Source organism: Coturnix japonica, unplaced genomic scaffold, assembly GCF_054131305.1.
Source record: "Coturnix japonica strain WE unplaced genomic scaffold, WE-NBRP24 Scf083, whole genome shotgun sequence".
Taxonomy (NCBI): domain Eukaryota; kingdom Metazoa; phylum Chordata; class Aves; order Galliformes; family Phasianidae; genus Coturnix; species Coturnix japonica.
The window spans coordinates 17762-40972 of record NW_028188986.1 but is presented as its reverse complement, the minus strand read 5'-3'; the positions used below and the strand labels follow the sequence as shown (position 1 = coordinate 40972).

At 54.3% G+C, this 23211-nt stretch overlaps 1 protein-coding gene across 9 annotated transcripts in view; it reads left to right on the top strand.

Annotated features, from left to right (window-relative positions):
- Positions 1-23211, top strand: part of LOC107307214 (phosphoenolpyruvate carboxykinase [GTP], mitochondrial) — a 45683-nt gene that overhangs the window by 8096 nt on the left and 14376 nt on the right. For 6 of the 9 annotated variants that reach the window (XM_085534464.1, XM_085534461.1, XM_085534465.1 and 3 more), the window contains 6 exons: positions 896-1012; positions 3225-3412; positions 6973-7173; positions 12309-12496; positions 16740-16902; positions 21715-21860. In XM_085534464.1, the coding sequence (XP_085390590.1) occupies positions 896-1012; positions 3225-3412; positions 6973-7173; positions 12309-12496; positions 16740-16902; positions 21715-21845 (988 nt within the window). In that variant the 3' untranslated portion in view covers positions 21846-21860. Of the gene's footprint in view, positions 1-895; positions 1013-3224; positions 3413-6972; positions 7174-12308; positions 12497-13470; positions 13641-16739; positions 16903-21714; positions 21913-22334; positions 22554-23211 lie in introns of those variants that run through there. The other 3 variants (XM_085534468.1, XM_085534466.1, XM_085534467.1) reach the window with 3 other exon arrangements.

Below are 23211 nucleotides of genomic sequence, written 5' to 3'. Positions count from 1 at the left end.
GCCATCTTGCCTTCCTCTTGGCAGCCATCTTGGTTTGGCGATCAGGCGGCCATCTTGGCTTCCTGTTGGCGGCCATCTTGGCGGCCATCTTGGCTTCCTCTTGTCAGCCATCTTGGCGGCCATCTTTTCAGCCATCTTGGCTTCCTCTTGGCGGCCATCTTAGCAGCCATTTTTGTCCATTTTTTCTCCGTTTTTTGACCTTTTTTTCTCATTTTCCCCCATTTTCTCCCCATTTTACAGCGTGGCGCTGGCCAGGCGCAGTTTGAGCACGTCCTTATCCTCCCTCCCACCGTCAGCCATCTTGGCAGCCATCTTGGCAGCCATCTTGGCAGCCATCTTGGCTTCCTCTTGACTTCCTCTTGGCTTCCTCTTGGCGGCCATCTTGGCAGCCATCTTGGCTTCCTCTTGGCGGCCATCTTGGCTTCCTCTTGGCAGCCATCTTGGTTTCCTCTTGGCGTCTATCTTGGCAGCCATCTTGGTGGCCATGTTGGCTTCCTCTTGGCAGCCATCTTGGCAGCCATCTTGGCAGCCATCTTGGCTTCCTCTTGGCTTCCTCTTGGCAGCCATCTTGGCGGCCATCCTGGCTTCCTCTTGGCGGCCATCTTGGCAGCCATCTTGGCGGCCATCTTGGCTACCTCTTGGCTTCCTCTTGGCAGCCATCTTGGCGGCCATCTTGGCTTCCTCTTGTCAGCCATCTTGGCGGCCATCTTGGCTTCCTCTTGGCGGCCATCTTGGCAGCCATCTTGGCAGCCATCCTGGTGGCCATCTTGGCAGCCATTTTTGTCCATTTTTTCTTCGTTTTTTGACCTTTTTTTCCTGTTTTTTCTCCTTTTTCCCCCATTTTAGCAGCGTGGCGCTGTCCACCTTGACCTTATCCTTATCCTCCGTCCCGCAGGTTGTGCCAACCCAAAGAGGTTTTATTGTGTGATGGATCCGATGATGAAGGGAAGCAGCTGATCCAGGAGCTGCAGGACGACGGCGTGTTACATCCCCTGCCCAAATATGAGAACTGGTAACATTTTGGGCTTAAAAAATGCATTTTTGGGTCTGTTTTGCCCTGTTTAGGGACCTATTGGCTTCTATTTCTTCCATATTATGGGGTTTTGGGGTTAAAATGGACGTTTTTGGGGTCGTTTTGCCCCATTTTACACTCGTTTCTCCCCATATTGATCCCCATATCCCCCCATATCCCCCCATATTCCCCCATAGACACCCCATATCTCCCCATAGAGTCCCATAGAAACCCCATATCCCCCCATAGAGCCCCATAGACACCCCATATCCCCCTATATAGCCCCATAGACACCCCATATCCCCCCATAGACACCCCATATCCCCCCATAGAGCCCCATAGACACCCCATATCCCCCTATAGAGCCCCATAGACACCCCATATCCCCCTATAGAGCCCCATAGACACCCCATATCCCCCTATAGAGCCCCATAGAGTCCCATAGACACCCCATATCCCCCCATAGAGCCCCATAGAGTCCCATAGACACCCCATATCTTCCTATAGAGCCCCATATGCCCCCATAGAGCCCCATAGACACCCCATATCCCCCTATAGAGTCCCATAGACACCCCATATCCCCCCATAGAGCCCCATAGAGCCCCATAGAGTCCCATGGACACCCCATATCCCCCCATAGAGCCCCATAGACTCCCATAGAGCCCCATAGACACCCCATATTCCCCTATAGAGCCCCATAGAGCCCCATAGAAGCCCCATATCCTCAGCTGATCCAGGAGCTGCAGGACGACGGCGTGTTACATCCCCTGCCCAAATACGAGAACTGGTAACATTTTGGGCTTAAAAAACACGTTTTTGGGTCTGTTTTGTCCCATTCAGAACGTCAATAGAACCTATTGGCTTCTATTTCTTCCATATTGGGGTTAAAATTGAGGTTTTTGGGCCCATTTCTCCCCATTTTGGGTCAATTTCTTCCCATATTGATCCCTATTCCCCCCCCCCAAACCCATTTTGGGTCAATTTCTCCCCATTTTGGGTCAATTTCTCCCCATTTTGGGTCAATTTCTCCCCATTTTGGGCCCTTTTCTTCCCATTTTGGGTCCATTTCTCCACCTTTCCCCCCATTTCTCTCCATTTTGGGTCAATTTCTCCCCATTTTGGGCCCATTTCTTCCCATTTCTCCCCATTTTGGGCTGAATTCCTTCAATTTTAGGTCCATTTCTCCCCATTTCTCCCCATTTCTCCCCATATTTCCTCCCTTTTTGGGCCCATTTCTCCCCATTTTGGGCCCATTTCTCCCCATTTTGGGCCTATTTTGGGCTGAATTCCTTCAATTTTGGGTCCATTTCTCCCCATTTCTCCCCATATTCCCTCCCATTTTGGGTTAAATTTTCCCCTTTTTGGCCCATTTCTCCCCATTTAGGGCCCATTTCACCCCATTTCTCCCCAATTCTCCCCATTTATCCCCATTTCTCCCCATTTTGGGCTTAATTCCTTCAATTTTGGGTCCATTTCACCCCATTTATCCCCATTTTGGTCCCATTTCTCCCCATTTCTCCCCATATTCCCTCCCATTTTGGGTCCATTTCTCCCCATTTCTCCCCATTTTGGGCCCATTTCTCCCCATTTTGGGTCAATTTCTTCCCATTTTGGGTCCATTTCTCCCCCTTTCCCCCATTTCTCCCCATTTTGGGTCCATTTCTCCCCATTTTGGGTCCATTTCTCCCCATTTTGGGTCCATTTCTCCCCATTTTGGGTCAATTTCTCCCCATTTTGGGCCCATTTCTCCCCATTTTGGGTCAATTTCTCCCCATTTTGGGTCCATTTAACCCCATTTCTCCCCATATTTCCTCCCATTTTTGGCCCATTTCTCCCCATTTTGGGTCAATTTCTCCCCATTTCTCCCCATTTTAGCCTGAATTCCTTCAATTTTAGGTCCATTTCTCCCCATTTCTCCCCATATTTCCTCCCTTTTTGGGCCCATTTCTCCCCATTTTGGGCCCATTTATCCCCATTTTGGGTCTATTTTGGGCTGAATTCCTTCAATTTTGGCTCAATTTCTCCCCATTTCTCCCCATATTCCCTCCCATTTTGGGTCAATTTCACCCCATTTCACCCCATTTCTCCCCATATTAACCCCCATTTTAGGTTAAATTCTCCCCTTTTTGGTCCATTTCTCCCCATTTCTCCCCATTTTAGCCTGAATTCCTTCAATTTTGGGTCAATTTCTCCCCTTTTTGGTCCATTTCAGCTGGTTGGCCCGCACAGACCCCCGTGACGTGGCCCGCGTTGAGAGCAGGACGGTGCTGGTGACCCCAAAGCAGAGCGACGCCGTCCCCCCGCCCCCCAAGTCTGGGGCTGCCCCACAACTGGGCAACTGGATGAGCCCCATAGATTTCCAGGCTGCCCTAAAGGAGAGATTCCCGGCTTGTATGGCAGGTATGGACCCCAAAATCCCCCTTTTTGAACCCAAAAATGCCACTTTTTAACCCCAAAATCCCCCTTAGAGCCCCATAGAGTCCTATAGAAACTCCGTATCCCCCTATAGAGCCCCATAGACACCCCATAGAGCCCCATATCCCCCCATAGAGCCCCATAGACACCCCATAGAGCCCCATATCCCCCCATAGAGCCCCATAGAGTCCTATAGAAACCCCATATCCCCCCATAGAGCCCCATAGAAACCCCATATCCCCCCATAGAGCCCCATAGAGCCCCATAGACACCCCATATCCCCCCATAGAGCCCCATAGACACCCCATAGAGCCCCATAGAGCCCCATAGAAACCCCATATCCCCCCATAGAGCCACATAGACACCCCATAGAGCCCCATAGAGTACCATAGAAACCCTATAGCCGTCTATAGAGCCCCATAGAGTCCTATAGAAACCCCGTATCCCCCCATAGAGCCCCATAGACACCCCATATCCCCCCTATAGAGCCCCATAGACACCCCATATCCCCCCATAGAGCCCCATAGAGTCCTATAGAAGCCCCATATCCCCCCATAGAGCCACATAGACACCCCATATCCCCCTATAGAGCACCATAGAAACCCTATATCCGCCTGTAGAGCCCCATGGAGTCCCATAGACACCCCATATCCCCCCATAGAGACCCATAGAAACCCCATATCCTCCTATAGAGCCCCATAGAGCCCCATAGAGTCCCATAGACACCCCATATCCCCCCATAGAGCCCCATAGAGTCCCATAGACACCACATATCCCCCCATAGAGCCCCATAGACACCCCATATCCCCCAATATCCCCCTATAGAGCCCCATAGAGCCCCATAGACACCCCATATCCCCCCATAGAGCCACATAGACACCCCATAGAGCCCCATAGAGCCCCATAGAAACCTCATATCCCCCATAGAGCCCCATAGACACCCCATATTCCCCTATAGAGCCACATAGACACCCCATAGAGCCCCATAGACACCCCATATTCCCCTATAGAGCCCCATAGACACCCCATATCCCCCTATAGAGCCCCATAGATACCCCATATCCCCCTATAGAGCACCATAGAGTCCCATAGACACCCCATATCCTTCTATAGAGCCCCATAGAGTCCCATAGACACCCCATATCCCCCCATAGAGCCCCATAGACACCCCATATCCCCCTATAGAGCACCATAGAAACCCTATATCCGCCTGTAGAGCCCCATAGAGTCCCATAGACACCCCATATCCCCCCATAGAGCCCCATAGACACCCCATATCCCCCCATAGAGCCATACAGACACCCTATATCCCCCCATAGAAGCCCCATATCCCTCCATAGAGCCCCATAGAAACCCTATATCCCCCTATAGAGCCACATAGACACCCCATATCCCCCCATATCCCCCCATATCCCCCCATAGACACCCCATATCCACCTATATCCCCCCATAGACACCCCACATCCCCCCATAGACACCTCATATCCCCCCATAGAGCCCCATAGACACCCCATATCCCCCGATAGACACCCCATAGACCCCATAGAGCCCCATAGACATCCCATAGAGCCCCACAGAGCCCCATAGACACCCCATATCCCCCCATATCTCCCCATAGACACCCCATAACCCCCCCATATACCCCCATAGACACCCAATATCCCCCATATCCCCCCATAGACACCCCATATCCCCCCATATCTCCCTATATCCCCCCATAGACGCCCCATATCCCCCCATATCTCCCTATATCCCCCCATATCCCCCCATAGACACCCCATATCCCCCCATAGACACACCATATCCCCCCATATCCCCCCATGGACACACCATATCCCCCTATATCCCCCCTTATCCCCCCATATCCCCCCATTGAGCCCCATAGACACCCCATTTCCCCCCATAGACACCCTATAACCCCCCATATCCCCCCATAGACACCCTATATCCCCCCATATCCCCCCATAGACACCCCATATCCCCCCATAGACACCCCATATCCCCCCATAGACACCCCATATCCCCCTATATCTCCCCATAGACACCCCATAACCCCCCATATCCCCCCCAGGTCGCACCCTATACGTCATCCCCTTCAGCATGGGCCCCCCAACCTCCCCCCTGGCCAAGATGGGGGTCCAGACACCCCATATCCCCCCCATATCCCCCCATAGAGCCCCATAGACACCCCATAGAGCCCCATAGAGCCCCATAGACACCCCATATCCCCCCATAGACACCCTATAACCCCCCATATCCCCCCATAGACACCCCATATCTTTCCATATCCCCCCATAGACACCCCATATCCCCCATATCCCCCCACAGACACCCCATATCCACCCATAGACACCCCATATCCCCCCATAGAGCCCCATAGAGTCCCATAGACACCCCATATCCCCCCTATATCCCCCCATATCTCCTCATAACCCCCCATATCCCCCCACAGACACCCCATATTCCCCTATAGACACCCCATATCCCCCCATAGAGCCCCATAGACACCCCATATCCCCCCATAGACACCCCATATCCCCCCATAGAGCCCCATAGACCCCCATAGACACCCCATAACCCCTCATATCCCCCCATACACCCCCCATATCCCCCCATAGATACCCCCCTCCCCCTATAGAGCCCCATAGAGTCCCATAGACACTTCACATCCCCCCATAGACACCCCATATTCCCCCATAGACACCCCATATCCCCCTATAGACACCACATAGAGCCCCATATCCCCCCATAGACACCAGATAGAGCCCCATAGGCACCCCATATCCCCCTATATCCCCCCATAGAGCCCCATATCCCCCCATAGAGCCCCATATCCCCCCATAGACACCCCGTAACCCCCCATATCCCCCCAGGTCGCACCCTATACGTCATCCCGTTCAGCATGGGCCCCCCAACGTCCCCCCTGGGCAAGATGGGGGTCCAGACCCCCCATATCCCCCCCATATCCCCCCATAGACACCCCATATCCCCCCATATCCCCCCATAGACACACCATATCCTCCCATAGAGCCCCATAGACACCCCATATCCCCCCATAGACACCCCATATCCCCCCATAGAGCCCCATAGACACCCCATAGAGCCCAATAAACACCCCATATCCCTCCATATCCCCCCACAGACACCCCATATCCACCCATAGACACCCCATAGAGTCCCATAGACACCCCATATCCCCCCTATATCCCCCCATATCCCCTCATAACCCCCCATATCCCCCCACAGACACCCCATATTCCCCTATAGACACCCCATATCCCCCCATAGAGCCCCATAGACACCCCATATCCCCCCATAACCCTTCATAGACACCCCATAACCCCCCATAGACACCCCATATCCCCCCATAGACACCCCATATACCCCATATCCCCCCATAGACACCCCATATCCCCCCATAGACACCCCATATCCCCCCATAGAGCCCCATAGACACCCCATATCCCCCCATATCCCCCCATATCCTACCTATATCCCCCCATATCCCCCCATAGACACCCCATATCCCCCCATATCCCCCCCAGGTCGCACCCTATACGTCATCCCGTTCAGCATGGGCCCCCCAACCTCCCCCCTGGCCAAGATGGGGGTCCAGGTGACGGACTCCCCCTACGTGGTTCTGTCCATGAGGATCATGACCCACGTCGGCCCCACAGTTTTACAGCGGATGGACGACGACTTCGTGCGCTGCCTTCATTCCGTGGGGCGGCCGCTGCCCCTCACAGGTCAGTTATGGGGCTGGGACCCATAGGGACCCATAGAGACCCATAGGGACCCATAGGGACTTATAGAGACCCATAGAGACCCATAGGGACACATAGAGACCCATAGAGACCCATAGGGACCCATAGGGACCCATAGAGACCCATAGGGACCCATAGGGACCCATAGGGACACATAGAGACCCATAGAGACCCATAAGGACCCATAGGGACCCTATAGAGACCCATAGAGACCCATGGAGACCACATAGAGACCCATAGGGACCCATAGAGACCCATAGGGACCCATAGAGACCCATAGGGACCCATAGGGACCCCATAGGGACCCATAGAGACCCATAGTGACCCATAGAGACTCATAGGGACCCATAGAGACCCATAGAGACCCCCGATATCACCCCATAGACACTATATCCCCACATAGACACCCCATATCCCCCCATATTCCCCCATAGACACCCCATAGAGCCCCATATCCCCCATAGACACCCCATATCCCCCCATAGAGCCCCATAGACACCCCCATATCCCCCCATATCCCCCCATATCCCCCCATATCCCCCCATATCCCCCCATATACACCCCATATCCCCCCATATACACCCCATATCCCCCCATATACACCCCATATACCCCCATAGACACCCCATATCCCCCCATAGACACCCCATATCCCCCCATATCCCCCCATAGACACCCCATATCCCCCCATAGACACCCCATATCCCCCCATATCCCCCCATAGACACCCCATATCCCCCCATATCCCCCCATAGACACCCCATATTCCCCCATATCCCCCCATAGACACCCCATATCCCCCCATAGACACCCCATATCCCCCCATATCCCCCCATATCCCCCCATATCCCCCCATAGACACCCCATATCCCCCCATAGACACCCCATATCCCCCCATATCCCCCCATAGACACCCCATATCCCCCCATATCCCCCCATAGACACCCCATATTCCCCCATATCCCCCCATAGACACCCCATATCCCCCCATAGACACCCCATATCCCCCCATATCCCCCCATATCCCCCCATATCTCCCCATAGAGCCCTTGGTGAGCTCGTGGCCCTGTGACCCCCATCGTGTGCTGGTTGCCCACGTCCCATCCGAGCGTCGCATCGTGCCCCATAACCACCCCATAGAGCCCCATAGACACATCATAGAGCCCCATATCCCCCCATAGAGCCCCATAGACACCCCATAGAGCCCCATATCCCCCCATAGAGCCCCATAGACACCCCATAGAGCCCCATATCCCCCCATAGAGCCCCATAGACACCCCATAGAGCCCCATAGACACCCCATAGAGCCCCATAGAGCCTTTAAGTGTCCCATAGACACCCCATATCCCCCCATAGACACCCCATATCTCCCCATAGACACCACATATCCCCCCATATCCCCCCATAGACACCCCATATCCCCCCATAGTCACCCCATATCCCCCCATATCCCTCCATATCCCCCCATAGACACCCCATATCCCCCCATAGACACCCCATATCCCCCCATATCCCCCCATAGACACCCCATATCCCCCCATATCCCCCCATAGACACCCCATATCCCCTATATCCCCCCATAGACACCCCATATCCCCCCATATCCCCCCATATCCCCCCATATCCCCCCATATCACCCCATATCCCCCCATATCTCCCCATAGACACCCCATATCCCCCCATATCCCCCCATAGACACCCCATATCCCCCCATATCCCCCCATAGACACCCCATATCCCCCCATATCCCCCCATATCCCCCCATATCCCCCCATAGACACCCCATATCCCCCCATAGACACCCCATATCCCCCCATAGACACCCCATATCCCCCCATATCTCCCCATAGACACCCCATATCCCCCCATATCTCCCCATAGAGCCCTTGGTGAGCTCGTGGCCGTGTGACCCCCATCGTGTGCTGGTTGCCCACGTCCCATCCGAGCGTCGCATCGTGCCCCATAACCACCCCATAGAGCCCCATAGACACCCCATAGAGCCCCATAGACACCCCATATCCCCCCATATCACCCCATAGAGCCCCATAGACAACCCATATTCCCCCATAGACACCCCATATCCCCCCATAGAGCCCCATATCCCCCTATAGAGCCCCATATCTGCCCCATATCCCCCCATATCTCCCCATAGACACCCCATATCCCCCCATATCCCCACATAGACACCCCATATCCCCCCATATCCTTCCATAGACACCCCATATCCCCCCATAGACACCCCGTATCTCCCCATATCCCCCCATAGAGCCCCATAGACACCCCATATCCCCTATATCCCCCCATATCCCCCCATATCCCCCCATATACCCCCCATATCCCCCCATAGACACCCCATATCCCCCCATATCCCCCCATATCCCCCCTTATCCCCCCATAGACACCCCGTATCCCCCCATATCCCCCCATATCCCCCCATAGACACCCCATATCCCCCCATATCTCCCCATAGACACCCCATATCCCCCCATATCTCCCCATAGACACCCCATATCCCCCCATATCCCCCCATAGACACCCCATATCCCCCCCATATCCCCCCACAGACACCCCATATCCCCTATATCCCCCCATATCCCCCCATATCCCCCCATAGACACCCCATATCCCCCCCATATCACTCCATATCCCCCCATAGACACCCCATATCCCCCCATATCCCCCCATATCCCCCCATAGACACCCCATATCCCCCCATATCCCCCCATATCCCCCCATATCCCCCCATATCTCCCCATAGACACCCCATATCCCCCCATAGACACCCCATATCCCCCCATAGACACCCCATATCCCCCCATATCCCCCCATATCCCCCCATATCCCCCCATATCCCCCCATAGACACCCCATATCCCCCCATAGACACCCCATATCCCCCCATATCCCCCCATATCCCCCCATATCCCCCCATATCTCCCCATAGAGCCCTTGGTGAGCTCGTGGCCGTGTGACCCCCATCGTGTGCTGGTTGCCCACGTCCCATCCGAGCGTCGCATCGTGCCCCATAACCACCCCATAGAGCCCCATAGACACCCCATAGAGCCCCATAGACACCCCATATCCCCCCATATCACCCCATAGAGCCCCATAGACAACCCATATTCCCCCATAGACACCCCATATCCCCCCATAGAGCCCCATATCCCCCTATAGAGCCCCATATCTGCCCCATATCCCCCCATATCTCCCCATAGACACCCCATATCCCCCCATATCCCCACATAGACACCCCATATCCCCCCATATCCTTCCATAGACACCCCATATCCCCCCATAGACACCCCGTATCTCCCCATATCCCCCCATAGAGCCCCATAGACACCCCATATCCCCTATATCCCCCCATATCCCCCCATATCCCCCCATATACCCCCCATATCCCCCCATAGACACCCCATATCCCCCCATATCCCCCCATATCCCCCCTTATCCCCCCATAGACACCCCGTATCCCCCCATATCCCCCCATATCCCCCCATAGACACCCCATATCCCCCCATATCTCCCCATAGACACCCCATATCCCCCCATATCTCCCCATAGACACCCCATATCCCCCCATATCCCCCCATAGACACCCCATATCCCCCCCATATCCCCCCACAGACACCCCATATCCCCTATATCCCCCCATATCCCCCCATATCCCCCCATATCTCCCCATATCCCCCTATATCCCCCCATAGACACCCCATATCCCCCCATAGACACCCCATATCCCCCCATATCCTCCCATAGACACCCCATATCCCCCCATATGCCCCCATATCCCCCCATAGACACCCCATATCCCCCCATATCCCCCCGTAGACACCCCATATCTCCCCATAGACACCCCATATCCCCCCATATCCCCCTATAGACACCGAATATCCCCCCATATCACCCCATAGACACCCCATATCCCTGCTTATCCCCCCATAGACACTCCCTATCCCCCCCTATCCCCCCCTATCCCCCCCTATCCCCCCATATCCCCCCATATCCCCCCATAGACACCCCATATCCCCCCATATCCCCCCATAGACACCCCATATCCCCCCATATCCCCCCCATATCCCCCCCATATCCCCCCATAGACACCCCATATCCCCCCATATCCCCCCATAGACACCCCATATCCCCCCATATCCCCCCATATCCCCCCATATCCCCCCATATGCCCCCATATCTCCCCATATCCCCCCATATCCCCCCATATCTCCCCATAGAGCCCTTGGTGAGCTCGTGGCCGTGTGACCCCCATCGTGTGCTGGTTGCCCACGTCCCATCCGAGCGTCGCATCGTGCCCCATAACCACCCCATAGAGCCCCATAGACACCCCATAGAGCCCCATATCCCCCCATAGAGCCCCATAGACACCCCATAGAGCCCCATAGAGCCCTGAAGAGCCTCATAGACACCCCATATCCCCCCATAGAGCCCCATAGACACCCCATAGAGCCCCATAGAGCCCTGAAGAGCCTCATTGACCCCCCATATCCCCCCATATCCCCCCATAGACACCCCATATCTCCCCATATCCCCCCATAGACACCCCATATCCCCCCATAGACACCCAATATCCCCCCATATCCCCCCATAGACACCCCATATCCCCCCATATCCCCCCTTATCCCCCCATAGACACCCCATATCCCCCCATAGACACCCATATCCCCCCATAGACACCCCATACCCCCCCATATCCCCCCATAGACACCCCGTATCTCCCCATATCCCCCCATAGAGCCCCATAGACACCCCATATCCCCCCATATCCCCCCATATCCCCCCATATCCCCCCATAGACACCCCATATCCCCCCTTATCCCCCCATATTCCCCCGTATCCCCCCGTATCCCCCCGTATCCCCCCATATCCCCCCATATCCCCCCATAGACACCCCATATCCCCCCATATACCCACATATCCCCCCATAGACACCCCGTATCCCCCCATATCCCCCTATATCTCCCCATAGACACCCCATATCCCCCCATATCCCCCCATAGACACCCCATATCCCCCCATATCCCCCCATAGACACCCCATATCCCCCCATATCCCCCCATATCTCCCCATAGACACCCTATAGTGCCCCATATCTCCCCATAGAGCCCTTGGTGAGCTCATGGCCCTGTGACCCCCATCGTGTGCTGGTTGCCCACGTCCCATCCGAGCGTCGCATCGTTTCCTTTGGGTCGGGTTATGGGGGTAATTCACTGCTGGGTAAGAAGTGCTTCGCCCTGAGAATCGCATCCAGGATGGCCCAGCAACAGGGATGGCTGGCAGAGCATATGCTGGTAGGGGTCTATGGGGGGATATGGGGTGTCTATGGGGGGATATGGGGTGTCTATGGGGCGATATAGGGCTCTATGAGGTGTCTAAAGGGCTCTGTGGGGGGATATGGGGGGATATGGGGAGATATGGGGCCATATGGGGTGTCTATGGGTGGATATGGGGTGTCTATGGGGGGATATGGGGGGATATGGGGTGTCATAGGGGGGATATGGGGGGATATGGGGTGTCTATGGGGGGATATGGGGAGATATGGGGTGTCTATGGGGGGATATGGGGTGTCTATGGGGGGATATGGGGTGTCTATGGGGGGATATGGGATGTCTATGGGGGGATATGGGGGGATATGGGATGTCTATGGGGGGATATGGGGGGATATGGGGTGTCTATGGGGGGATATGGGGTGTCTATGGGGGGATATGGGATGTCTATGGGGGGATATGGGGGGATATGGGGTGTCTATGGGGGGATATGGGGGGATATGGGGTGTCTATGGGGGGATATGGGGGGGTATGGGGTGTCTATGGGGAGATATGGGGGGATATGGGGGGATATGGGGTGTCTATGGGGGGATATGGGGTGTCTGGGGGGGGATATGGGGGGATATGGGGTGTCTGTGGGGGGGTATGGGGTGTCTATGGGGAGATATGGGGTGTCTATGGGGGGATATGGGGTGTCTATGGGGGGAGATGGGGGGATATGGGGTGTCTATGGGGGGATATGGGGAGATATGGGGGGGTATGGGGTGTCTATGGGGAGATATGGGGTGTCTATGGGGGGATATGGGGTGTCTATGGGTGGATATGGGGGGATATGGGGTGTCTATGGGGGGATATGGGGGGATATGGGGTGTATATGGGGGGATATGGGGGGATATGGGTTGTCTATGGGGGGATATGGGGTGTCTATGAGGGGATATGGGGTGTCTATGGGGCTCTATAGGGTCTCTGCCCCATAGATCTGTATCTCTGCCCCATAGATCTTAGGGGTGACGTCCCCCAATGGGGAGATATGGGGTGTCTATGGGGTGTCTATGGGGGATATGGGTTGTCTATGGGGGATATGGGGCTCTATAGGGTATCTATGGGGTGTCTATGGGGCTCTATGGGGTCTCTATCGTGTCTCTGCCCCATAGATCCGTATCTCTGCCCCATAGATCCTCGGGGTGACGTCCCCCAATGGAGAGCTATAGGGTGTCTGTAGGGGGATATGGGGGGATATGGGGTGGTTATGGGGCTCTGTGGGGCTCTATAGGGTCTCTGCCCCATAGATTCCTATCTCTGCCCCATAGATCCGTCTCTCTGCCCCATAGATCCTCGGGGTGACGTCCCCCAGTGGGGAGATATGGGATGTCTGTGGGTGATATGGGGCTCTATGGGGTGTCTATGGGGGATATGGGGTGGTTATGGGTCTCTGTGGGTCTCTATTGTGTCTCTGCCCCATAGATTGTATCTCTGCCCCATAGATCTCAGGGATGACGTCCCCCAGTGGGGAGATATGGGGTGTCTATGGGGCTCTAGGTTTTCTATGGGGCTCTATGGGGTCTCTATTGTGTCTCTGCCCCATAGCTGGTATCTCTGCCCCATAGCTGGTATCTCTGCCCCATGGATCCGTATGTCTGCCCCATAGATCCTCGGGGTGACGTCCCCCAGTGGGGAGAGATGGGATGTCTATGGGGGATATGGGGCTCTATAGGGTATCTATGGGGTGTCTATGGGGCTCTATGGGGTGTGTATTGTGTCTCTGCCCCATAGATCCATCTCTCTGCCCCATAGATCCTCGGGGTGACGTCCCCCAGTGGGGAGATATGGGGTGTCTATGGGGCTCTAGGTTTTCTATGGGGCTCTATATGTTCTCTGTGGGTCTGTATTGTGTCTGTGCCCCATAGATCCATATCTCTGCCCCATAGCTGGTCTCTCTGCCCCATAGATCCTCGGGGTGACATCCCCCAGTGGAGAGAGATGGGATGTCTATGGGTGATATGGGGCTCTATAGGGTATCTATGGGGGATATGGGGCTCTATAGGGTATCTATGGGGTGTCTATGGGGGGATATGGGGTGTCTATGGGGCTCTATAGGGTCTCTGCCCCATAGCTGGTCTCTCTGCCCCATAGATCCTCGGGGTGACGTCCCCCAATGGGGAGATATGGGGTGTCTATGGGGTGTCTATGGGGGATATGGGGCTCTATAGGGTATCTATGGGGTGTCTATGGGGCTCTATAGGGTCTCTGCCCCATAGATCTGTATCTCTGCCCCATAGATCTTAGAGGTGACGTCCCCCAGTGGGGAGATATGGGGTGTCTATGGGGGATATGGGGTGTCTATGGGGGGATATGGGGTGGTTATGGGTCTCTGCCCCATAGATCCGTCTCTCTGCCCCATAGATCCTCGGGGTGACATCCCCCAGTGGGGAGATATGGGGTGTCTATGGGGGATATGGGTTGTCTATGGGGGATATGGGGCTCTATAGGGTATCTATGGGGTGTCTATGGGGCTCTATAGGGTCTGTGCCCCATAGATCCGTATCTCTGCCCCATAGCTGGTGTCTCTGCCCCATAGATCCATATCTCTGCCCCATAGCTGGTATCTCTGCCCCATAGATCCATATCTCTGCCCCATAGCTGGTATCTCTGCCCCATAGATCTGTATCTCTGCCCCATAGATCCATATCTCTGCCCCATAGCTGGTATCTCTGCCCCATAGATTCCTATCTCTGCCCCATAGATCTTATCTCTGCCCCATAGATCCTCGGGGTGACGTCCCCCAATGGAGAGCTATAGGGTGTCTGTAGGGGGATATGGGGGGATATGGGGTGGTTATGGGGCTCTATAGGGTCTCTGCCCCATAGATCCATATCTCTGCCCCATAGCTGGTGTCTCTGCCCCATAGATCCTCGGGGTGACGTCCCCCAGTGGGGAGATATGGGGTGTCTATGGGGGATATGGAGTGTCTATGGGGCTCTTGGTTTTCTATGGGGCTCTATAGGGTCTCTGCCCCATAGATCTTATCTGTGCCCCATAGATCTTAGGGGTGACGTCCCCCAGTGGGGAGATATGGGGTGTCTATGGGTCTCTAGGTTTTCTATGGGGCTCTTTGGGGCTCTATAGGGTCTCTGCCCCATAGATCTGTATCTCTGCCCCATAGATCCGTCTCTCTGCCCCATAGATCCTCGGGGTGACGTCCCCCAGTGGGGAGATATGGGGGATATGGGGTGTCTATGGGGCTCTAGGTTTTCTATGGGGCTCTATAGGGTCTCTGCCCCATAGATCCGTATCTCTGCCCCATAGATCTTATCTCTGCCCCATAGATCCTCGGGGTGACGTCCCCCAGTGGGGAGATATGGGGGATATGGGGTGTCTATGAGGGGATATGGGGTGTCTATGGGGGGATATGGGGTGGTTATGGGGCTCTATGGGGTCTGTATTGTGTCTGTGCCCCATAGATCCGTATCTCTGCCCCATAGATCTTATCTCTGCCCCATAGATCCTCGGGGTGACGTCCCCCAGTGGGGAGATATGGGATGTCTGTAGGGGATATGGAGTGATATGGGGTGTCTATGGGGCTCTATGGGGTCTCTGCCCCATAGATCCATATCTCTGCCCCATAGCTGGTGTCTCTGCCCCATAGATCCTCGGGGTGACGTCCCCCAGTGGGGAGATATGGGATGTCTATGGGGTGTCTATGGGGGATATGGGGCTCTATAGGGTATCTATGGGGTGTCTATGGGGCTCTATAGGGTCTCTGCCCCATAGATCCTTGTCTCTGCCCCATAGATCCTCGGGGTGACGTCCCCCAGTGGGGAGATATGGGGTGTCTATGGGGTGTCTATGGGGGATATGGGGCTCTATAGGGTATCCATGGGGTGTCTATGGGGTCTGTATTGTGTCTCTGCCCCATAGATCCGTCTCTCTGCCCCATAGATCCTTGGGGTGACGTCCCCCAGTGGGGAGATATGGGGTGTCTATGGTGGATAAGGGTTGTCTATGGGGGATATGGGGCTCTATAGGGTATCTATGGGGTGTCTATGGGGCTCTATAGGGTCTCTGCCCCATAGATCCGTCTCTCTGCCCCATAGATCCTCGGGGTGACGTCCCCCAGTGGGGAGATATGGGGTGTCTATGGGGGATATGGAGTGTCTATGGGGCTCTAGGTTTTCTATGGGGCTCTATAGGGTCTCTGCCCCATAGCTGGTATCTCTGCCCCATAGATCCGTATCTCTGCCCCATAGATCTTATCTCTGCCCCATAGATCTTAGGGGTGACGTCCCCCAGTGGGGAGAAGCGTTACATGGCGGCCGCGTTCCCCAGCGCGTGCGGTAAAACCAACCTGGCCATGATGAGCCCCAACCTGCCGGGATGGAGCATCCACTGCGTGGGGGACGACATCGCATGGATGAAGTTTGATGATGAAGGTCTGATTTTTGGGGCTAAAACAAGCGATTTTGGGTCAAAATGGGTCATTTTGGGGTTAGAAATGAGCAGTTTTGGGGTCAATAAGGTTTGATTTTGGGGTCGAAAAGGATCAGTTTTGGGTTAAAAAGGACTGATTTGGGGGTGAAAAAGGTCAGATTTTGGGGTCAAAAAGGATAAATTTTGGGGCTAAAACATACAATTTTGGGCAATTTTGGGTCAAAAATCACCAGTTTTGGGGTCTTTGGGGTCAAAAAGACACGATTTTGGGGTCAAAAAGGATCAATTTTGGGTTAAAAAGGACTGATTTGGGGGTCAAAAAGGTCCGATTTTGGGGTCTTTGGGGTCAAAAAGGATCAATTTTGGGGCTAAAACAGCCGATTTTGGGGTTTTTTGGGTCAAAAACATGCAGTTTTGGGGTAAAAAATCCATTTTTGGGTCAAAAAGGTGAAGTTTTGGAGCAAAAAGGACCCATTTTGGGTCAGAAACTTCCAATCTTGGGTCAAAAATGTCCAATTTTGGGTCATAAAGGTCCAATTTTGGGGTCAAAATGTCCAATTATGGGTCAAAAAGGTCCATTTTGGGGTCAAAAAGGACCGATTTGGGGTCAAAAAGGTTCATTTTTGGGTCAAAAAGGTCCAATTTTGGGGTCAAAATGTCCAATTTTGGGTCAAAAATCACCATTTTTGGGGTCTAAAAGGCCCAGTTTTGGAGCAAAAAGGACCAAATTAGGGTCATAAATGGCCTCATTTTGGGTCAAAAAGGTCCATTTTGGATCAGAAATATCCAGTTTTAGGGTCAAAAAGGACTAATTTTGGGTAAAAAAGGTTCGATTTTGGGTCAAAAAGGTGCAGTTTTAGAGCAAAAAGGACCCATTTGGGGTCAGAAACTTCCAATTTTGGGTCAAAAAGGTCCATTTTGGGGTCAAAAATGTGCATTTTGGGGTCAAAAAGGTTCATTTTGGGGTCAAAAATGTCCATTTTGGGTCATAAAGGTCCAATTTTGGGGTCAAAATGTCCAATTTTGGGTCAAAAATGTCCATTTTGGGGTCAAAAAGGTCCAATTTTGGGGTCAAAAAGGGACAATTTTGGGTCAAAAGGGCCTGATTTTGGGTTAAAAGGGCCCGATTTTGGGTCAGAAAGGGCCAATTTTGGGGTGTTTGTGGTCAAACCAACCTGGCCATGATGAGCCCCAACCTGCCGGGATGGAGCATCCACTGTGTGGGGGACGACATCGCGTGGATGAAGTTTGATGATGAAGGTCTGATTTTTGGGTCAAAAACAGCCGATTTTGGGTCAATTTGGGTCATTTTTGGGTTAGAAATGAGCAGTTTTGGGGTCAATAAGGTTTGATTTTGGGGTCTTTGGGGTCAGAAAGGTCTGATTTTTGGTCAAAAAGGACTGATTTTGGGGTCAATAAGGTCTGATTTCGGGGCCTTTGGGGTCAAAAAGGATCAATTTTGGGGCTAAAACATGCGATTTTGGGTCAAAATGGGTCAAAAATATGCAATTTTGAGTCAAAAATCCCCAGTTTTGGGGACAAAAAGGTTCAATTTTGGGGTCAAAAAGGATCAATTTTGGGTTAAAAAGGACTGATTTGGGGGTGAAAAAGGTCAGATTTTGGGGTCAAAAAGGATAAATTTTGGGGCTAAAACAAGCGATTTTGGGTCAAAATGGGTCAAAAACATGCAGTTTTGGGGTCAAAATGTCCTATTTTGGGTCAAAAATGTCCATTTTGGGGCCAAAAAGGTGCAGTTTTGGAGCAAAAAGGACCGAATTAGGGTCATAAATGGCCTCATTTGGGGTCAAAAACATCCCAGGTTGAGTCAAAAAGATTCATTTTTTTGGTCAAAATGTCCAATTTTGGGTCAAAAAGGTCCAATTTTGGGTCAAAAATGTCCAATTTTGGGTCATAAAGGTCCATTTTGGGGTCAAAAAGGCCTAAATTTGGGGTCAAAATGTCCAATTTTGGGTCAAAAAGGTTCATTTTTGGGTCAAAAGGGCCTAATTTGGGTCAAAAAGGTCCATTTTGGGGTCAAAATGTCCATTTTTGGGTCAAAAAGTCCAATTTTGGGTCAAAAAGGTCCGTTTTGGGGTCCAAAACACCTGATTTTGGGATGACATCGCATGGATGAAGTTTGATGAGCAAGGTCTGATTTTTGGGGCTAAAACAAGCGATTTTGGGTCAAAATGGGTCATTTTTGGGTTAGAAATGAGCAGTTTGGGGGCCTAAAATGTCCAAGTTTGGGGTCTCTGTGCCCCATTGACTCCCTATACTTGTGGGTCTGGCCCCATAGGCCCCCATTGACCCCTATTGACTCCTATACTTGTGGGTCTGGCCCCATAGGCCCCCATTGACCCCTATACTTGTGGGTCTGGCCCCATAGGCCCCCATTAACCCCCCTATACTTGTGGGTCTGGCCCCATAGGCCCCCATTAACCCCTATACTTGTGGGTCTGGCCCCATAGGCCCCCATTGACCCCCATTGACCCCCTATAATTGTAGGTCTGGCCCCATTGACCCCCATTGACCCCCTATACTTGTGGGTCTCACCCCATAGGCCCCCATTGACTCCCTCCCCCATACTTGGGGGTCTCTGAGCCCCATTGGCCCCATATTTGACCCCTAAGTGCTGGAATCCCATTGGGCTCCCCAACTTTGGGGTCTCTGAGCCCCATTGACCCCCATTTACCCCCATTGAGCCCCTTATACTTGTGGGTCTGGCCCCATAGGCCCCCATTGAACCCCTATACTTGTAGGTCTGACCCCATAGGTCCCCATTAACCCTTATACTTGTGGGTCTGGCCCCATAGGCCCCCATTGACCCCCATTAACCCCCTATACTTGTAGGTCTGGCCCCATAGGCCCCCATTAACCCCTATACTTGTGGGTCTGGCCCTATAGGCCCCCATTGACCCCCATTGACTCCCTCCCCCATACTTGGGGGTCTCTGAGCCCCATTGACCCCCAAGTGTTCCCATATTTGACCCCCAAGTGCTGGAATCCGATTAGGCTCCCCAAGTTTGGGGTCTCTGAGCCCCATTGACCCCCATATACTTGTAGGTCTGGCCCCATAGACCCCCATTAACCCCCCTATACTTGTGGGTCTGACCCCATAGGCCCCCATTGACCCCTATTGACTCCTATACTTGTGGGTCTGGCCCCATAGGCCCCTATTAACCCCCTATACTTGTGGGTCTGGCCCCATAGGCCCCCATTAACCCCCCTATACTTGTGGGTCTGGCCCCATAGGCCCCCATTGACCCCCATTAACCCCCTATACTTGTGGGTCTGGCCCCATAGGCCCCCATTGACTCCCTCCCCCATACTGGGGGGTCTCTGAGCCCCATTGGCCCCATATTTGGCCCCCATTGACCCCCAAGGGCTGGAATCCCATTGGGCTCCCCAACTTTGGGGTCTCTGAGCCCCATTGACCCCCATTGACCCCCCTATACTTGTGGGTCTGGCCCCATAAGCCCCCATTGACCCCCATTGACCCCCTCTCCCATACTGGGGGGTCTCTGAGCCCCATTGGCCCCATATTTGACCCCATATTTGGCCCCCATTGACCCCCAAGGGCTGGAATCCCATTGGGCTCCCCAACTTTGGGGTCTCTGTGCCCCATTGACCCCCCTATACTTGTGGGTCTGGCCCCATAGGTCCCCATTAACCCTTATACTTGTGGGTCTGGCCCCATAGGCCCCCATTGACCCCCATTAACCCCCTATACTTGTAGGTCTGGCCCCATAGGCCCCCATTGACCCTCCCCCATACTTGACGCTCTCTGTGCCCCATTGCCCCCCACTGTCCCCCATACTTGGGGGTCTCTGTGCCCCATTGACCCCCATTGACGCCCTCTCCCATACTGGGGGGTCTCTGTACCCCATTGACCCCATTGCCCCCCATACTTCAGGGTCTCTGTACCCCATTGACCCTATTGCCCCCCATACTTCGGGGTCTCTGTGCCCCATTGACCCCCATAGGCCCCCATTGACCCCACTATACTTGTGGGTCTGGCCCCATAGGCCCCCATTGACTCCCATTGACCCCCTATAATTGTAGGTCTGGCCCCATTGACCCCCATTGACCCCCTATAATTGTAGGTCTGGCCCCATTGACCCCCCTATACTTGTGGGTCTGGCCCCATAGGCCCCCATTGACTCCCTCCCCCATAGTTGGGGGTCTCTGTGCCCCATTGGCCCCCATTGGCCCCCATTGACCCCCCTATACTTGTGGGTCTGGCCCCATAGGCCCCCATTGACCCCCTATACTTGTAGGTCTGGCCCCATTGACCCCCATTGACCCCCTATACTTGTGGGTCTGGCCCCATAGGCCCCCATTGACCCCCATTGACTCCCTCCCCCATACTTGGGGGTCTCTGTGCCCCATTGACCCCCCCCCCCATAATTTTGGGTCTCTGTGCCCTATTGCCCTTGTTAACCCCCTATACTTGTGGGTCTGGCCCCATAGGTCCCCATTAACCCTTATACTTGTGGGTCTGGCCCCATAGGCCCCCATTGACCCCCATTAACCCCCTATACTTGTGGGTCTGGCCCCATAGGCCCCCATTGAACCCCTATACTTGTAGGTCTGGCCCCATAGGCCCCCATTAACCCCCTATACTTGTGGGTCTGGCCCCATTGCCCCTCATTGACCCCCTATACTTGTAGGTCTGGCCCCAAAGGCCCCCATTGACTCCCTCCCCCATACTTGGGGGTCTCTGTGCCCCATTGCCCCCCATTAACCCCCTGTACTTGTGGGTCTGGCCCCATAGGCCCCCATTAACCCCTATACTTGTGGGTCTGGCCCCATAGGTCGCCTCCGTGCCATCAACCCCGAACGTGGTTTCTTTGGGGTGGCCCCGGGGACGTCGTCTCGTACCAACCCCAACGCCATGGCCACCATCAGCCATAACACCATCTTCACCAACGTGGGGGTCCCATAGACCCCCATTGACCCCCCATACTTGTGGGTCTGGCCCCATAGGCCCCCATTGACTCCCTCCCCCATACTTGGGGGTCTCTGAACCCCATTGACCCCATATTTGGCCCCATATTTGGCCCCCATTGACCCCTAAGTGCTGGAATCCCATTGGTCTCCCCAACTTTGGGGTCTCCGAGCCCCATTGACCCCCATTGACCCCCATTGAGCTCCTTATACTTGTGGGTCTGACCCCATAGGCCCCCATTGACCCCCCTATACTTGTGGGTCTGGCCCCATAGGCCCCCATTGACTCCCTCCCCCATACTTGGGGGTCTCTGTGCCCCATTGAACCCCCCTTCCCCCATAATTTGGGGTCTCTGTGCCCTATTGCCCCCATTGACCCCCTTATACTTGTAGGTCTGGCCCCATAGGCCCCCATTAACCCCTATACTTGTGGGTCTGGCCCCATAGGCCCCCATTAACCCTTATACTTGTGGGTCTGGCCCCATAGGTCGCCTCCGTGCCATCAACCCCGAACGTGGTTTCTTTGGGGTGGCCCCGGGGACGTCGTCTCGTACCAACCCCAACGCCATGGCCACCATCAGCCGTAACACCATCTTCACCAACGTGGGGCTGCGCAGCGACGGGGGCGTCTATTGGGACGGCCTGGACGAACCCACCGAGCCTGGGGTCACCTACACGTCCTGGTTGGGGAAACCTTGGAAACACGGTGAGTCCCATTGATTATGGGGGGATATGGGGTGTCTATGGGGTCCAAGATGGCGTCTGTGGGGTCCAAGATGGCTTCTGTGGGCCCAAAATGGCGTCTGTGGGGTCCAAGATGGCGTCTATGGGGCTAAGATGGCGTCCAAGATGGCGTCCATGGATCCAAGATGGCGTCTGTGGGGCCAAGATGGCGGCCATGGATCCAAGATGGCGTCTGTGGGCCCAAGATGGCGTCCATTGGGTCAAGGGGGTGTCCAAGATGGCGTCTGTGGGTCCAAGATGGCGTCCATGGATCCAAGATGGCGTCCAAGATGGTGGCCATGGATCCAAGATGGCGTCCATGGGGTCCAAGATGGCGTCTGTGGGTTCAAAATGGCGTCCATGGATTCAAAATGGAGGCCATGGGTTCAAAATGGCGTCCAAGATGGCGTCCATGGATCCAAAATGGCGTCTGTGGGTCCAAGATGGCACCCATGGATCCAAGATGGCGTCCATGGATCCAAGATGGCTTCCATGGGGTCGAGGGGGTGTCCAAGATGGCGTCTATTGGGACGGCCTGGACGAACCCACCGAGCCTGGGGTCACCTACACGTCCTGGTTGGGGAAACCTTGGAAACACGGTGAGTCCCATTGATTATGGGGGGGATATGGGGTCAATGGGG